The following is a 17,644-nucleotide window of genomic DNA, read 5'->3' as shown; positions in this document are numbered from 1 at the left end:
TTCTGATACTTCACAGATTAATGAAGAAGTTGTGAAGAAGACACCTCTGGGCAGTTTTATTTTCACCCCATCCTGTAGAACTTGGTGCCTCTGCGCAGAATTTCCATGTATTTTGAAACATTTAACTTTCATTCTGCATCTACATGCTGATGGACACAAACATGCAGGTTACAAGAAGTGCTAATATGGGGCCCTCCCAGTAACAGTCTCATACGTGAATTAGTACAGGCAGTGACAGATAGTCTCTGCAGGAAGGGCTGATTGCATATAAATACCCAGATCAAGCTCACAGGTTCACTTGGAAATAACACAAGGAATGTTTTCCCTGTGAATTCAGAAGAAAAATGAGCTGTAGGGGAGGGCTGTATCTAATAATATTCTGTATCTAATAATGTTCTTTTCTCCTCATCCTCTGGGCATTCCCCTCAATATTTTCACGCTCCAACTCCTAATTGCGGGATTTTCCCATTGATGAAAATTTGGACCCCAACTCACTAAAAGCCATGCTTTTGAATCAGTAGTGTTTGAAAAGTGTGAAAAGATGATCTTTATTGCTTGCCACCTTCACAGAGGGCCTGTAGGGCTATCACATTTAAAAATCTGATTGCATTCCTCTGCTTGTAACTCCTTCTGTGAACTGTTATTAATATGTATTTTAGAAAGCAGTAAATAAAATGTGAATGAAGCAGGAGGTTCTCTGCCTGACATACTTGTTGAGAAAAAAGCATGAGTGATGCTTGCTGCACCTACAGCTTTCCCATTCTCTAACCACTGCCTCCTTGTAATGCTTACCTTGAGCTCTCAGTGGCTGGGAATTACAAGAAGGTTCCCAGGAATTAGTACAGTTGTAGAAACCTTGGGTGAACAAGCCTTTGTAAATAGTCAAAACCATTTAAAATGCATTAGCCCATTTATGTTTCAAACATTTATAAACAGAGGATTTGTTTTTCCAGTGAGGACCCTTAAACCCTGATGCATGACTGCTGTTAGACTTGTCTCTAGTTCCTGAGCTTGAGCAAATAATACATTGCTGCTGAACAGGAAAATAAAAATTGAACACGTTAACTGTATGATTCCATGCAGCTCCTACAAGATAGTATTCTTAGCTAGATGGAGGTTTGCTATAAGGAAGCTAAAAAAGGTATCAGCCTTGTATGCATCAACCCTCCAGGCTGGCAGGAAGCTATTTTTAAAAATTGAGCCTATTCCTCTGAAAGAGCACTTTGTACCTGGAAGCTGACTCGGACACCAGCAACCCAGGTTGGAGATGGCACCTCCCTGGAGCAGAGCTAGGCTGGTGTGCTTCAAAGCAGCTTCTGCCCAGGGGAGGTTGGGTGGCCTCACAGCACCAACCAACTCCTCGCTCACTCACACTCACTTCCTGGCATGCTTCCTCCTCCTTCGGGCTCAACCCGAGCTTCCCTGCAGCAGTCTCAGCTGCTGGATTTCTAAAAGTAAACAGCAATAGCCTGGTACAGCAGCAGGTCGGCTCAAGCTGGGTGTCTGCACAGAGGGATGCTCAACCAAGAAGTCCCTGAGCTTTTATACCCTCGGTCCATGCACTCATTTTTCTCGCGCCTCTTGATCCAGCGCTGATTTTTGGTCTCAGGCGTTCTCTTATTGCATTCTTTATCTGTGTTCGTGCAGGCTAATCATTAACCGTTTCCTGTGCCAGTGCCTCACCACCTTCACAGCAAAGAATTCCGGATACCCAACCTAAATTCCCTCCCTCCCAACTTGTGCCGTTGCAGCGCCTCACGAAGCCCCGCCCTCCCCGCGCACGCGCAGCCCGGCTCCCGACGCCGCCAGCGGGCGGGCGAGCGCGGCCGGCGCGCGCGCTTCAAACCCGCGCGGCGGGCGCGGCGCATGCGCGGGGCGGCGCCGGCGCGGGGCAGGGGGCGCGCGCCATGGCGGCGGGCGGCCGCGGCTGGTTCCGCGCGCTGGCGCTCGGCGTGTCCTTCCTCAAGTGCCTCCTCATCCCCGCCTAGTAAGGAGCTTCCCTGCGCGCCGGACGGGACGGGATGGGACGGGGGTGGGTTGCGTAGGGTTGCCGCGAACCCCCAAGGGTGGCCGGCCGGCCGCGGGCAGCGCGGCGCCGCGGTCCTGAGGAGCCCTGAAGGTCCGTGTGACTCCCGGGTTCGTGAGGGAAGCGAGGCGGCGCTGCCTCCGCCGCGTGGCACAGCTTTACTTTCCTCTTTGGAAGGAAGCCCTTCTGGCCCATTCCGGCTGGCTGCTGTTCGGGAAGACTGAAAGTGTGCTGAAACATTAATGCTCTATAATTTAAAGTTTTTGTACTGAGAAAAATCCCTAACAAATTGCTATTAAACTTCAGTTAGAACTTGGAATTTCGCATTAATTGTCCGAAAAAGCTAAGCTATAAATAGTTCTTGCCCTATAAGCACCTGTATTAGTGACTTTTTACATGGTCAGTCATAGGACAAGGAGGAATGGTTTTAAACTAAATAAAATGAGATTTAGATCAGACGTCAGGAGAAAAATCTTTCTTGTGAGGTTGGTGAGATACTGGCACAGGCTGCCCAGAGAATCTGTGCATACCCCATCCCTGGAAGTGTTCTCGGCCAGGTTGGATGGAGCTTTGAGAAACCTTGTCTAGTGGAAGGTGTCCCTGCCCATGGCAGGGTGATTGGAATGAGATGGTCTTTAGGGTCTCTCCCATCCTAAACCATTCTGTGATACATCTTTGGCACAAAGTTCTTGAGCAGCATCGTTGTTACTGTTTCTGTTACTTGATGGCAATGGTGTCCTAGAGCTGGTAAATTGAGTGGCTTCCTTCTAATCTGTATGTGGCAATGTGCTCTGAATTTTTTATCTTCTTAGTGCATGCATGTATGTGACTCTTAACATGCACCTTCTCTAGTTACTCCACAGATTTCGAAGTCCATAGGAACTGGCTTGCCATCACCCACAACTTGCCCCTCTCTCAGTGGTACTACGAGGTAAGGACACGTTTGGGGTGTTTTTTAGCTGTGTATGAACTACAAGCACATTGGGTATGACAGACCTTGTGAATGCTAGAAGAGATGGTTGGTGACTGTCATATAGTGGTACAAAAAGGTGCCAGTCACAATTCGCTGGCCTTGTGTAGCATTTTGCTAAAAAATGAAAGCTAGTTGGGGAAGCCGCAAGTACTTAGGAAGGCAAAATGGGAAAAGCAATTAAGTCACTTGGGTTATTGGAAAGGCTGTGTAGCACCAGAGCAAGTTGAATTGTACTCTTAAATTGCTGGTGTCTGTGCTCTTCTCATTGGTGATACAGTTACCAGAATAAAGAGTGAGTTATGCTGATGGGTATATACATCTTTCCATTATGAAATCAATCACTGTATTAAAGTTTTGAGCCTTTGCTGGTGTGCTAGTAGCATGCATTGATTTTTATCTAGACAAATCACCTTTAGGTTTGTCGTGACTCAGCCTACCTAACTGGGTTTTAATCTGTCCCCTGGTATCTACTGGAGTACAGGGATAGATAGATACTGTAGTGTCTTGTACTCCACATAAGCATCTAGAAGTAAATGATTTGTGCAGGTCAGAACTTTGTAGGACTGATCCAAGAACTGTTTTACAAACAAATTTTTATAATGCCAGCATTAACCCTATGTCAGAACATAGGAGGCCTTTCATTAATACAGCATAAGCATTTGGGAACATGCTTACTGAAAAATATACCCCACCCCACCCTGCTCTGTACATGCCTCTTCCGCTCCTATTTCCACAGCCAAGGAGTTAATTCTTGGTAGGGCATAACAACTGTCCTTATGGGAAGAGATCACATAATGCCATTCGATGTGGTTGTTTGAGAGTTAAGACTTGTTAACTGATGAGTGAAAGTCAATTTGAGGTTGGAGCAAGGTTGATTGTGTTGGTGATTGCTCTAATAGAGACAAATATTGGCTCTGAGCTATTTTACTGAGATTTTGTAATAATGGCCCTATTACTGTAAATTGATTTGTAGATAACAAACAGTTATATACTGGTTAGGTGCAGGTGCACAAGATGCTCTTTAATCTTTTCCTGCAAATCAGGAAATGTCACATCTCTACCAGTACTGCAGGAGAGCAGCTTAAAGCACCACAGAGCTGGCTACTGATTGTGGAGTGTTTTGAGTTACGTAGAGGGTACTGAGAGAAAATGCATTAGCTGGTTTGCTGCAGTGAGCTGTACCTGAAGGACTGCAAACAGCATGGTTTGTTATGAACTATATAATCTTATTTTGTCTTTAGGCGACCTCGGAATGGACCCTGGATTATCCACCATTTTTTGCTTGGTTTGAATATGTGCTTTCTCACATTGCCAAGTACTTTGACCCCCAAATGTTGGTTGTTGAAAACTTGAATTATGCCAGTCGTGCAACCATCTTCTTCCAAAGGCTTTCTGTCATCTTTACAGATACCCTCTTCATATATGCAGTTCATGAGTAAGTCTTAATGTTCTGATTTTAGGGACAGTGGATAGTCCTTCATATGTGGGTTTGTTCTGTAGACACAACAAATAACTATTTGTACAAATAAGCTTGTAAATGAAGGGAAATGCCATAGTGGTATATGCCCTCCGCCTGGAAAAATTCAAAGCCAGGTTGGACAGTGATTTGAGCAACCCAGTCTAGTGGAACGTGTTCTGCTCATGGCAGGGAGGTTGCACTAATAGTGTTTCAACACAGATGATCTGTATCTTTTTAATGTAATTTAAGATGGCTTTCAGAAGTCATATGAACCATATTGCTTCACACTGAGAAGTAATAAGTTGTTTTTAACCAAAAGAAATAACTCATAATATGGCAGGAGGCAGCAGTAGCCAGTGAGAGGTTCATGTCCATCTGAGGACCTTAACTGCAACTCCCTATGTTGTTTCCAAAAGTAGCAATACACTGCTCATGATGGCAAGCAGGTTATGGCAGCTTTATACTTACTGAATGGGAGACTTGAACCTGAGGCTGTTATGTAGTGTAAGCTTTAGCATGTGGAACACACCACAGCTATTGAAATTGAAAATCCTTTTTTTTACTAAACTTTGTTCATGATACTGTCTGCCTTTGATGAATTTAGCAAGAATTATGTCATTGCCTTGCATCCTGGTAAAATGGCTAACTTCAGAGTAAGTGCAGCTCTTCACTCTTAAAACCAACAGTGTTTTTACTTATATGTTTGAATTAAAGCTTCTGTTTCTTCTGCTCTTGTTTAGGTGCTGCAGATGTATAAATGGAAAACGAGCTGCAAAGGATATCCTGGAAAAACCAACATTTATTCTTGCTGTTCTGCTCTTGTGGAATTTTGGGTTGTTAATTGTGGATCGTATCCTTTTAAACTGGTGTGGGTTGGTGGTGGTTTGTTTGTTTTTTTAACAATCTCTTACACTGTGTACCACAATCCTATATTATTATTGCTGTCATAGCAAGTAACACTGCTGAATTTGTTTCTGGGATTAGTTAAATAACTTTGTTTTCATTAGAATTACTATTTGGCAAAATGGAAATCAGTCCTTGGTCTGATTTGCCAGAAGTGGAGGAGGACCAACCAGTCTGGCAGCAATGTGCCTGCTCCTGCTGGCTGTTCCTCCTCTGCACACCTGCAGGCGTATTAGCAGAGTGGCTCTGTGTTCTGGGTGTGGTTCCAAGTTTGTCCTGTGGTAAGGAAAATCTGCAAAGTGTTTTAAGACTCAGAGTGTATTCAATTGGTTTAACTTTATATGGGAATTAGGAAGTCTTTCTAAAGAAGAATCATGGAATTTTAAGTGGTTTGGTTTGGACAGGACCTTAAAGATCATTTTGTTCCAACCCCCTGCCTTAGGCAGGGACACCTTCCTCTAGACCAGGTTGCTCAAAGCCTCATTCATCCTGACCTTGAACACTTCCAGGGATGGGGCATCCACAACTTCTCTGGGCAACCTGTGCCAGTTCCTCATCACTCTCACAATAAAGAATTTCTTCCTATTATCCAATCTAAATCTCTCCTCTTTTAGTTTAAAACCATTCCTCCTTACCCTCCATGCCCTTGTCAAAAGTCCCTATCCAGCTCTCTTAGAGCATCTTCTAAAGGAGCTACATGTTCTCCCCAGCGTCTTCCCTTTTCCAGTCTGAAACAACCCCAACTGTCTCAGCCTGTCTCCATAGAAGAGGTGCTCCAGTCCTCTGAGGATCTTCCTGGCTTTCTCTGAATGCCCTCCAACAGGTCCATATCCTATATAAAAATAACTCTGGAAATTGCAGTTACTGCAAGTCAGTCTTAGCACAGTGTGCATTTAAAGGAAGGACATCATTTTCTCTGTCATAGTTCTTGTGTATGTTGCCTGCTTATAAGTGGTAGAAAAGTGAGGGCTATTGTCACCATCCATTAACCAATGTGTGGCAGAAACTAATAACTTAAGAATTAAAGTGAAGATTTAACCCTTTTTGTTTTCTGTTAGAGAATTTGCACAATACACGTGTCGATTGTTGTGTTTCATTTCATCAAGGTAAGATGCCAGCATTCATGTAATTTTGTGTCTGACAGTACTTAAAGGTAAGGTTAAGTAATGACTTGTGTCTGTGTGCTGTGAATTTAAGGTTGCTTTCTTGATTTAAATTCTATTTTAATTTATTTCTCAAAACTTAGTCTTCTCCAGAACACATAGTAGTAAAGAAAGCTTGCTTTATTCCTTGACTCAAGTTCAGATATTCACTTCCAGTACAATGGCTTCCTCTTTGGGCTGATGCTTCTTTCTGTTGCTCGGCTGTGTCAGGTAAACCCAAGTGACTCTTGTCTATTTGTTGCCATGTGTATTTTGGGTGCATTAATTCAATTCATAGGGCTGCTCATGTTGTGAGTAATGGTAGTGGCTTCATGTTGAGCTGGATGTGAAGCTGGATGTCTAGTTATTTATTGAATTTGTAGGGAAGAGAAAACTTGAAACTCATCATAATTGCTTGCTGATGCTGCAGCATTGCAGTTCCCCATAAGAAAGCTATATTCAGTGTTACCCCTGAGCAATGTGGCATCATTTCTTGGCATTTTGTCTTCTTACAAACACCAGTCCTTAGAAAACCTGCTTCTGAAGCTGTGAAGAGGTGATTGTGTGACAGGATAGTTCCCTGTTACATATAACACTACTGAATTTGTAATTTGAAGTATATACCCTTTTTAATACTTATAATAAATGTCCCATCACCTTAGGAGTACAACCAAGGATCATTAAAAGTGACTACAAAGAGAAAAGCTTAGGTTTAGTTTTGTTTTCTTTCAGAAAAGGTATTTGGAGGGTGCTTTTCTTTTTGCTGTTCTTCTGCATTTCAAACACATCTACGTGTACGTGGCCCCAGCATATGGTGTTTATTTGTTACGATCCTACTGCTTTACTGCAAATAATGCAGGTAAGATGGGATTTTCCTCACTGGCTTTTGGGGGGAGTTGTGTTAATCACAGAACTACGGGAGCACTCAAGACCTGCACATAGAATTGGAACAAAATGGCTCAAACAAAAATTCTGCTTGAGAGCAGAATTGCTAGGATCTTGAAGGATCTTTGAAATAGATTTGTTTTGTACAATTCCTGTTCCTTTAAGAGTTCTTTGTTAAGAAAAATCAACACAAACAAGGTGCAGGTGGCACGTGGAAGCCATAAGAATTATTCTGGATATGGAACAATTAGACAGTATTAGAAACTATTTCAAAGACTTCTTTGAGTTTCTCCCCACTTTTTAGCACTGAAACATGCCTGATACTCCTTATGTGAACAGGGAATGTAAATTTGGAAAATACTGAAAGCTTGTATAATGCAGGAGCTGCAATGTGGGCAAAAGAAGTGCCAGCTGTTGAAGGAAGAAACTGAAAATATTGACGTAAAAGGCTGTGTGCCTCTTTTAGATAGGTGCTAGCAATTCCTTATCAGTGGAGAATGCTTTGTCTCCCTTTCTGCTTCCCATAGCAGCTGTTTCCTTAAACTTTGTTTCTTGTAGATGGATCCCTGAAGTGGAGAAGTTTCAGCTTTCTTCATGTAACTCTTCTGGGACTGATTGTCTGTCTTGTTTCTGCTCTTTCACTGGGACCCTTCCTAGTACTGGTAATAACCCCTTTTTCACATGTTATTCCCCTGAACAGTTAGAAAATTTTGTTATAAAAATATAAACCATGTCTCATCTAAAGTGGCCATTTCTTTGATCTTGTTTTCTGTAGGGTCAGTTGCCTCAAGTAATTTCACGGCTCTTCCCTTTCAAGCGAGGTCTCTGCCATGCATATTGGGCCCCCAACTTCTGGGCTTTGTATAATGCCATGGATAAAGCACTGACAATTCTTGGTCAGTATGTTAATCTTGCTTTTTGGTGCCTGTTTGCAGATAGAGCTCTTTGGATTTTAGTCTTCCCCATTTGAAATGTAGGCAGTAAATTATGTTTTCAGATTGCCATAAATTGTATGGTTGTCCACATAATCCAGTGCAGCAGCAGTAGGTCAGAGATCAATCACTTCCCTCTGCCATCCTTCAAAAAAAGAAAAAACTTGGCCAGTTACTTAGTTCAGCTACTTCATTTTCTTTATTAGCATTTATCAGTTTGTGCATTTTTATGTTTTGTTTTTAGGGTTAAAGTGCAATTTTCTTGATGCTACAAAAATTCCTAAAGCCTCCATGACAGGAGGGCTGGTTCAAGAGTTTCAGCACACTGTCCTCCCTTCAGTGACTCCACTGGCAACATTAATCTGTACTTTCATAGCTATATTGGTAAGAGCAACTAATATTTTTTGAATTTTTTTTCTGTTTTGTCCCTACTAGGTTTTAATTGATAGTATGCACTGCATATGAATTTTAATTCTAGGACAACAGATACATTGTTACTAATATGTAGTGACTGATAAAATGTGTTTAGTGGCTTAGATTGGCAGACAATTTTTGCATGGAATACAAATACTGGGGAGATGGCTGTGGTCTTTCAGTCTGCTTTTCCCTCCTGATATTTCAACAAAAATCCTTCAGTCTCTTCTCATACATCCAAATGGATTGATTTCCTCCAGTGCAGTATAACGCTTGTGCCACACAAACGCAACCCGGGTGAAGTGGTGTTTAGTAACATTGACAAATCTCTTTGGACAATGGCTTGTCTTCAGGATTGCCAGACTTTTCACTGAAGTCCTGTTTTTGCCTGTTGTTTCTAGCCCTCTGTTTTCTGTCTTTGGTTTAAACCTCAAGGGCCCCGAGGCTTTCTACAGTGCCTTGTTCTCTGTGCATTGAGCTCCTTCATGTTTGGCTGGCATGTGCACGAGAAAGCAATACTCCTTGCAATTCTGCCTTTAAGGTAAGCGAATTTGGTACTAAGTAGTTGGCCAAACTGAACCTGCAGCCACTTGTTGAGGAATCCTCAAAGGGAATCACTTTGTTTTCAGTAAATTTCAGAAGAGGAACTCTACTACAGAATGCCTTAAGCTGTAACAGGGTAGTGCACTTAAAGTAAATTAATTTCAGGTACAGTTCAAGCCTTAATGGGTGCTGTGGTTCATATTTTAAAATGCTGTATAGATTGCTCAGGAGCCAGCTGAGGAAAGGGATCTTCTGTACTGTGCTTGACCAGAACAATACACAGTTTCTACCAAAAGAGCTTCATGCCTGCCTGGGGTAGAACTGAAGCTGTAGTTCGTAAGCTGCCTGACCAATATTGCTACAAACTGTATTTTCCTTCCTCAGAGATTTACTGATGTTCAAGTTCTTGTTTTGTGCTGTGCCTTGCTGATAGTTTTGTTCAGTGGGTGTCTCGTTTTCTGAGGGAGGATTTCCTGGCTGATTTTTCTCCTGTTTTTTTATCTCTGAGGCCACATGGTTTGGAAGCAGGAGACTTCATCACAGGTCCAGTGTTAGCAGGGATGGGGCTACTATGAAACTGTTTGACTTGTTCTTGAGTCTTCAGTCAATTGTATAGTGTTCTGCTGAAATTAGGTTTCTTTGCTAAAAGAAAAAAACATAACAAATTATTGTTTTTTTTAGCTTATTGTCTATTCAGAGAGCCAAGGATGCTGGCATCTACTTGATTCTGGCAACAACAGGGCATTTCTCACTTTTTCCATTGTTGTTCACAACACCAGGTAAAATGTTCTTCTATTGTTAATTTTATACAGTTTGCAACATAGAGCTCAATAGTCTTATTTAGTCATCTTTGCTTTAGTCACTTCCCAGTTGTTTGTGTTTTCTTTAGAAAAGGAAAATCTTATTTGTAGTGCTTTCTCAAATAGTAATTATAATTGATGTGTTCAGTATGTTTATAGATAATTGAAGTAAGTGTATTGCAAATGCTTGGCATTTGCTTTAGTAAATGTTTATACTTATTTTTAGGTATCCTAAGCAGTAAAATTCGTAGGTGTGGAGAAAATAAAGCTAGATAATGCAAATGTGACTAGTAAAATTTAAAGATACTACAATATATATATGGCAAAAGTTTTAAAAGCACATAATATTCTTTGTTTTTCAGAACTTCCAATTAAAATACTGCTTATGCTGCTGTTTACTATTTATAGCTTCTCGTCATTGAAATCTCTATTCAGGTAATTAAAGAAATTTGATCTCAATGCCAGGAGCAACATTTCTTCTGGTGTTGGGAGCAGCCATTTTCATAAGGGACAAACAGCACAGAAAACTGATGCTGAAGAGTCAAATTAAGATGTTACTAGTCAAAAAATGCTGCTGCCTCTGTTCTCAGGAGGCAGTGCTTAAATTAGGATTATTGCAGCACGTCCTGGTTATTGTGACAGCTGCCCAGTTAGTCCCAGGAGGCTGTAGAGCCCCACCTGCCTCATGCTTTCTTAAAGCATGGAGTTGTGATGCTGTAATCTCTGAGGATTTCATTTGGTATTCTAGCATTTACAACAGTGATTTGTCTGCAAATTGTTTATCTTATTGTACTGTGGATTTTTTCAGTAGTAGTTAGTATTTTAATGTGTGGAAAGGACAGGTTGTAAATAACATTCGTTTGCAAGCTGTAATTTGTCAACAAAACCACAAGTATTTGGTTGGCAGAACATGCAATTGCCAAAGTCACCCTGTGTCGTTTCACAGCCTGTGGATCTCTTACCACTTGGCCAAAGATAGTGCTTATCCTTATAACCCCTGCAGTCCCCACTTCCCTCTTTCCCAAACTTTTCAGGGCAAACCTGAGCTGTAATGAAGTACTGTAAACATGTATTCAGTACTTCAGGCACCTTTTGTAGATGATTTTCAGGCTTTTGTAGGTGATTTTCTTTATTTAAGAATTCAGTCATTCTGTCTAAAGATCTCTAGCTAAAAAACTCCAGAGGAGCTTAGTTTTTGTTAAGAGGGAGCTTTTGCAAGTTTCTTGGTTTTTAAGTTGCCAAAACATGAAATTCCCTTTAAACTACCTACAGTAAACTCCTGTCATCAGTGTCCTTTGCAAGAGAGATAGCTCACAGAAAAGTCCATCCTACAGAAAGCTTGGGGGAAGAGGTTAAAAAAATCTGACATTTCCAGTCTTTTGTTGTAGAACAACTTCGGTGGAACAAGTCTTTGTATGAAGGGCTGTTCAGTTGTTCACTGAAACAGAGTGAGGCGAAGCAGAGCAATTCATGAGGATTCTTCTTAGGCTTCCAAGGCATCCTGGAACTTGATAAGGACATAGAGCTTACTCTTGGTTATCACACTGTTTTTTTTCCCTACTGAAACTCTTTAACCTGTTATTTAAACCATTATTGCAGTCTAATGGGAGATTCTCTTTGCATTGGGATAGCTGAAAAACAGAACTGTTATTTTTAGTTAACATATATTTTAACAGTACCTCTTTTATTTCTCTGACAGGAGAGAGAAACCTCTACTTAACTGGCTTGAAACAATCTACCTCATCCAACTAGTGCCCTTGGAAATCTTCTGTGAAATCGTATTTCCCCTGACCCCCTGGAAACGGCACTTCCCTTTTGTCCCCCTGTTGCTGACCTCTGTGTACTGCGCTCTGGGAATCACATACGCTTGGCTGAAACTCTACGTCTCTGTCTTGACTGAGAGAATTCCTGTCAGACAAAAGGCTGAGTAAAGCCACAGTGCTGGGACCAGTCCCAGGACACCCCTTGGAGGGGATTCCTGGCACAGTGAGGGGTTGTCACAAGGCCATCCAAGATGAGACACAGTGTACGTGTGCCATTGCCACATGGGAGCTCTTCTTCCAACACTCCTGTACTGCCCAAGGAGGATACCTCTGATCAGAGGCACTGTCACAGTGATGGGAGGGCTGCAGGTAAACTGAAGCTTAACAAGGTCCAGACCTCTGTCCTGAGGAAAACCTGCCTGATTTTCCCATTATGGTTTGTATTTGAATAGAAGTTGCTGTGGCAAATTACAAGGGATGATTGCTGTGTAGGAGAGCATTGTAACTGTGTTCTATGGAATTTGTAAATTAAAAACTTGGTATTTTTTGTTTGAGCATTTCTTGCATTATTTCTGTTCCTGTCTAAACCCTGCTTTTGAGGGACACCCACACAACTAAGGATGTAGTGTGTATCTGGGAACTTGTCCTGAGGTACTTTGTCAAACTTGCACACTCAAATATCAAATTTTAATATGTCCATGTCTTGTTGATCTCCTTGTTTCATAGATACTTTGCAGATAGGCTTTCATATTCCTCTAGTAGCTCTTTTTGTGTAGACCAGATGACCAAATTGAGGAATGCTACTAAAATGAAGAAGTATTTTAACGCTATTAAATGTACCTGATAATGTGGCTGCATTAGCTGTATTTGTAATTCATGTAAAATTCTATAACTCTAACAAAAGATCAAGTGTCCATGGTTCTTGTTATGACTTAAGGAAAGGTAGATTGTTTTCTGCCTCTATGGAATCATGTTCCTCAAAGCATAGCAGTTATTTCCACAGTAAATAATTATACCTTTTAAACCCTACATATCCATCCCTAGAAGATGTTGCTCTGATGTTGGGGTCTGGTTTGAACTCCAGTGCTGACCTAAAAATGGGAGAAGGATGGATTTTTTATTACTACTATTACTACTATTACTATTTTTGACAGTAGTTTTTGAACTTTCTTCTATGTTAGCTGAAGTATGGGACCCCTTCATCAAGGATAGCCAAGGGGATCGTTATGTTTTTTATGTTTTTTGAATATTTGGGGTGTTTAAAATAGGGTGGCTCTTGTTAGGGCAACAGGAAGATTAATCACTGTGGATGTTTCTGTAACCAAATACTTTGTACATTTAAAGTTTTCACTGCCAGTGAGTTTACATTCAAGACATTCTTACTCTGGTTTTCATTATTTTCTCATAGTTTCTGCTTTTTTTACACTATCAAGGGCTTTGCCGTGTTGTTTTAGCTGCTGTGGCTGCCAGTGGTGCCATGATGCTTCTTGCACCTGTATTTTATCTCAGCTTCAAGCCTCAAAGCTCTGCTCAGGGTGAGGCATCCACAATGCTTGTGTTTATCTGTCTACTGGGCTGTCCTGTGCAGGGAAATGGTAATATGCAAAAAAAACCCCTATGAACAACCCTCTTGGCTCTTCTCCAGCCGTGCCTTTGCACATCCTGAAATCCTCCAAGAGGCCGCGCAGCAAAGCTGTGGGTGTGCTATCCCTGGAAGTGTTCAAAGCAGGGCTGGCTAGAGCAACCTGGTCCAGTGGAAGTTCTCCCTGCCTATGGCAGGATGTTGGGAGTAGATGACATTTAGGTCCCTTCCAACCCAAACCATTCTGTGATTCTGTGAAGTTAAACCTGTGCCAGTGGAAGTGGCATCATCATTGTACGATCCCAGGTTCAACTGAAGCATCTCCCACTGCAGAGCAGCAACTGCCCAACCTCCTCCTGTGTGGATGTCAGGAAAATCCACAAACGCCAGAGGTTTATGTCCAAACAGGAGACAGAAGAGTCCTTCAGCTTTATTTGAATTAAGGGGGAGAGTCCACTGGGGCACACACCCGCAGGGTTTTCTCTCTCCACGTTTCGGAGGGCGCAGCCTCCCTTGATCCTAAACTCCCGGCCGCGCATTTCCCCCTTCCTTTCCCCATTGCCGAGGCATTAGGAAGGTTCAGCCTTCCCGAGCCACCTACAACATCCTGCCCCCTTGAACCTACTGTTCTACCCCAAAGCTCAGAATTTCAGGCTTGTGCAGACCCGTGTCTGTTTCAGGAGCCAAGGTGTCAGGGCTCTGCAACAAACCTGCTGCCCTCAGTCAGTAGAGACACTCAGACCCGTTTCAGAGATGTTAAGAGACCCATACCTTCACCCATCAAACTGTGTAAAGACATGAGCTTTCCTCTCATGGACAAAGGCTAAATAATACATTTTTTAGGAAAGAGGCTGAGAAGCCTTTGGGACCTGTGATGTGTTTTGTTAATGCAGGTTTCTGTAACGGTTCTGTCAATCCTGCTACAGTAGCAAATTATTTAATGTGATTTTGTATTAATTAAAAACGAAAAAAATAACACATGAGTTAGGTCTCAGGCTTTAATCTGAGCTCTTAAAATTAATTGGGTTCGATTTTAGTGCTTAATTAACCCCCTAATTTACTTCCCGGCCGGCCTCGCTGGCCCTGCAGCGGGGCCGCCTCACCCAGTGGGGTTAGGGCTGCAAGAGCCCCCTCCTCGACCCGGCTAAGGCCGCTCAGCATGGGAGTTTGGGATGGGTTTGTGGGATGGGGAGTTGGATTTCGGGGTGGTTTTTTTGGTAAAATAACCATAAGCGGGGAAGGCAGCGGAACGAGGAAGCACGGTGCCGGCCGGCGGGGGAAGGCGCAGCCGCCGCACCGCTCCCCGCGGTCACCTTCGGCGGGCGGCAGCCATGGCGTTCCTGCCGGACGAGTCGCGGTCGCTGCCGCCGCCGCCGCTCCTCAACAAGGGCTCGATGTGGCTCGGGTTCGCGGGGTGGATGACGGCGCTGATAGACAACGCCTTTAACCAGCGCCCCATCTTCCGAGCCGGTGCGGGGGGACGGGGGGAGCCTGAGGGGAGGGGGAACGGAGCGGGGTGCGAGGGGAGGGCGGAGGTGAGGAGCTGGGAAGGGGCTGTGTGGGGTTTGGGGTCACTGAGGGATAAATGAAGGGGGGAAGGGGAAACAGCCAGGAATGAGGAACTGGAGAGGAAATGGGGGTGGGCGGGCGGATTTGGGGTGACCTTGAGGGTTACGGGGGCTGGGGATGGGGAGGAAGCCCCGAGATCCGAGGCTAGAAGTGGTAAAGGGAATATGTGGTCCTGAGAAGGGGGGGTGTGGGGCTTGGGGTCACTGAGGGATAAATGAAGTGGGGAGGGGAAGAGAGGGAGCCCTGGAGGGGAAGGGAGTCAAGGGGTGGGAGCCCCCGAAGTGAGGGATCGGGGGGATTGGAAGGGGCTGGGGAAGGGCTGGGACATCGTTTGGGGGTGGAGGGGATCTGAGGTGACTCCCTAAGGGGTATGGGTGGTGGGATGGGGAGGGAGCTCTGAGGAAAGGGGGGCCTGGCAGGGGCCGTGGGAGCTGTGGGTGCTGTAGGGACCTTGGCAGGGGCGGAGAAGGAAGTGAGGAGTGTCTGGGGGGCCTGGGGAAAGCGGCGCCCTGCCTGAGGCCCGCGGGGAGCTGGGAGACGTGGGGACAATTCCTCTCTCCTCCTGCTGCAGGTATTCACCGGCAGATCCTGTTAGCTACCTTGGGCTGCTTTGTTGGCTACCAGCTCGTGAAACGCACCGAGTACATGCATGCCAAGGTGGACAGAGAGCTGTTCGAGTACATCAGGCACCATCCAGTGGACTTCAACTCATCAACAGGTACACTCAGCTGGTATTTTAGGAGAGACCTCAGCCTGCCATAACCTGTGTGCAAAGATTTTGCCCAGCTAAGGCTTCCCTGCTCCTTCACAATCTAAATTGCAGCAGCCTAAAGGATTTTCTGATGTGAAAATAGATAGTGTTACCGAGCTGTTGATACACATTGATGATCACCTCTTCCTCCTAAAATCTCATTTTAGTATAAAAGTAGCAGAGGCAAAAAAAAAAAAAAAAAAAAAAAAAAAAAAAAAAAAAAAAAAAAAAGACAGACCAAATTTGTACCACCGAAGAAGAAATAATGAAAATTAGAAATCACAGGTTTTATTCTTGTAATTTCACAATTGTACTGTCTATTCCTGTAAAATGCCTATTGCATGTAGATTCTGAAATTTCAGTATGAATATTCAGAAAACAAGCAGAACAGGTGAAAAAAGAATAAATAGGAATGGCAGGAAACCTGAATTGGTGTTGACTTAGAGCAATGGTGAAGAGCAGGGGTTTTTTAACTAAATGTAGTCACTGAGCCGAATGATACAATGGCATATTTGGGTGAAAATTGTCCATTTTCTAATACAGTAGAGTGGGGTGACTCTGGCTGTTGGATTGTGGTCTGTATCATGCCATGTTGGAAGGAGTATATAGAAATAAAAAACTGATACTACTGAGATTCCTCCAAAGGGACCTGTGGAGAGCCATATGGGAAAAAAAAAAAAAGTTTTGCATTTAGTTACAAGAGCAAGCTAATAGTTTGCTGTGGGTAGCAAAAATCAGATTTTTGTTGGCTTTGTTAACATCAAAGATAATATAAAACATCTTCCAAATCGATTTCAAATGCTGATTAGGTTTTCCCACCTCTTGCAGAAAAGAAACGAATAGGGCAGCTCTTGGAGGATTTCCACCCAATTCGATGAGTGGCAACACAACACAATGAATTCCTGCCATCCTGAGAACTTCGGCAAGGTGGCTGCAACTCTTGAACCGTCCATGGCTTAAAAGATGAAACTTTACTCACTTTCATGTAATAAAAGCTTGATTAAATAGTTACTGTTTAATTATTTGCTCTTCTGTTCCTCTATGGTTTGTTAGGACATGGATGACTGATATTTGTAACAGAATAATAACGTTCATTAATTTTTTTTCAGTTGTTTTAATTGCAAGGAAGGAAGGTTGTTCACAAAATATATATTGTATAAAACCCAGAGAGCAGATCTGTAAGTTCATATATTTTATTTCTCAGTGGCATTTCTCCTGACCTTTGAACATGTTCTTGGCCAGCCCCTGTAGATACTGTACCCAAAGTCTCGCTGTGAAATTCTTTCTGAACAGCTAACAAAATACATGCTCTCCCTAATTAATTCCATCTCCGTGTTTTTTATTATTACGTTGATTTTTCTTTGCTGATAATAAGGATTCAACCTTTCTATTTCTGCACTTGGTTGCTGGCTCCTGAATCCAAACACTGACTATATTTGGGGGTGAGGAGGTTGTGTTGATTTGGGATTTGGGAATTCTTTCTCATTTAGCATTTTGGGTCAAAACTGAGCTTTATCTCTTGTCTTCCTCACACTGAGCCCTGTGCCAGGTCACTGCTCTCTCATGGATATGATGTCCCTAAACAGATTTAAAAGAAGCACTGCCACTCTGATTTTCTTGAACAATCTGGAAGAAGATCTTTGCCCGTGCTGGCCAGCAACAGTGTGGGTGCCCTGGGAGCCTGTCCAGGGCAGCACAGAGCCAACACCCCCTGCCACGCCAGAGATGCCTGATCTGCCCTGTCTGCCAACATTCCACTGGGACCAGTGCAGAAACCTCTTACCAGCTGTGGCCAGCAGCAGTGGCCAGCAGCAGGGTCCCGTCAGGCCGTGGCGCATCCCTGGGGCAGCCTGATGCAATCCCTGCAATCAGAGCAGGCAGAAGGTTCCTGTGACACACCGG

General features: G+C 43.3%; 2 protein-coding genes across 2 annotated transcripts; both read left to right on the top strand.

The window, feature by feature from the left end:
- The first annotated feature begins 1,888 nt into the window (after nucleotides 1–1,888).
- Nucleotides 1,889–12,394, top strand: ALG8 (ALG8 alpha-1,3-glucosyltransferase). Its single transcript, XM_053971233.1, has 13 exons — nucleotides 1,889–1,987; nucleotides 2,879–2,957; nucleotides 4,241–4,434; nucleotides 5,199–5,308; nucleotides 6,667–6,734; nucleotides 7,236–7,362; nucleotides 7,947–8,050; nucleotides 8,164–8,284; nucleotides 8,565–8,704; nucleotides 9,136–9,275; nucleotides 9,959–10,056; nucleotides 10,440–10,512; nucleotides 11,777–12,394. The coding sequence occupies exons 1-13, from the start codon at nucleotides 1,908–1,910 to the stop codon at nucleotides 12,006–12,008; spliced, it is 1,566 nt and encodes a 521-aa protein (XP_053827208.1). The 5' UTR covers nucleotides 1,889–1,907; the 3' UTR covers nucleotides 12,009–12,394.
- Nucleotides 12,395–14,673: 2,279 nt separating this feature from the next.
- On the top strand, nucleotides 14,674–17,064 carry NDUFC2 (NADH:ubiquinone oxidoreductase subunit C2). The gene is made up of 3 exons (XM_053971234.1): nucleotides 14,674–14,892; nucleotides 15,563–15,709; nucleotides 16,571–17,064. Exons 1-3 carry the CDS (start codon nucleotides 14,754–14,756, stop codon nucleotides 16,618–16,620), a joined length of 336 nt encoding a protein of 111 aa, XP_053827209.1. The 5' UTR covers nucleotides 14,674–14,753; the 3' UTR covers nucleotides 16,621–17,064.
- The last annotated feature ends 580 nt before the right edge of the window (nucleotides 17,065–17,644 follow it).

This window comes from Vidua macroura, chromosome 2 (genome assembly GCF_024509145.1).
Source record: "Vidua macroura isolate BioBank_ID:100142 chromosome 2, ASM2450914v1, whole genome shotgun sequence".
Classification (NCBI taxonomy): domain Eukaryota; kingdom Metazoa; phylum Chordata; class Aves; order Passeriformes; family Viduidae; genus Vidua; species Vidua macroura.
This window is presented reverse-complemented; position numbering and strand designations above follow the sequence as displayed.

What these genes read in the sequence shown, in the direction of transcription:
- ALG8 (XM_053971233.1), top strand. Translation starts at nt 1,908, where the DNA reads ATGGCGGCGGGCGGCCGCGGCTGGTTCCGCGCGCTGGCGCTCGGCGTG. An exon ending in TTCATATATGCAGTTCATGA is followed by an intron (nt 4,435 to 5,198) that starts GTAAGTCTTAAT and finishes GCTCTTGTTTAG; the next exon opens with GTGCTGCAGATGTATAAATG. An exon ending in CTTGCAATTCTGCCTTTAAG is followed by an intron (nt 9,276 to 9,958) that starts GTAAGCGAATTT and finishes TGTTTTTTTTAG; the next exon opens with CTTATTGTCTATTCAGAGAG.
- NDUFC2 (XM_053971234.1), top strand. Translation starts at nt 14,754, where the DNA reads ATGGCGTTCCTGCCGGACGAGTCGCGGTCGCTGCCGCCGCCGCCGCTC. An exon ending in GCGCCCCATCTTCCGAGCCG is followed by an intron (nt 14,893 to 15,562) that starts GTGCGGGGGGAC and finishes CTCCTGCTGCAG; the next exon opens with GTATTCACCGGCAGATCCTG. An exon ending in GGACTTCAACTCATCAACAG is followed by an intron (nt 15,710 to 16,570) that starts GTACACTCAGCT and finishes CACCTCTTGCAG; the next exon opens with AAAAGAAACGAATAGGGCAG.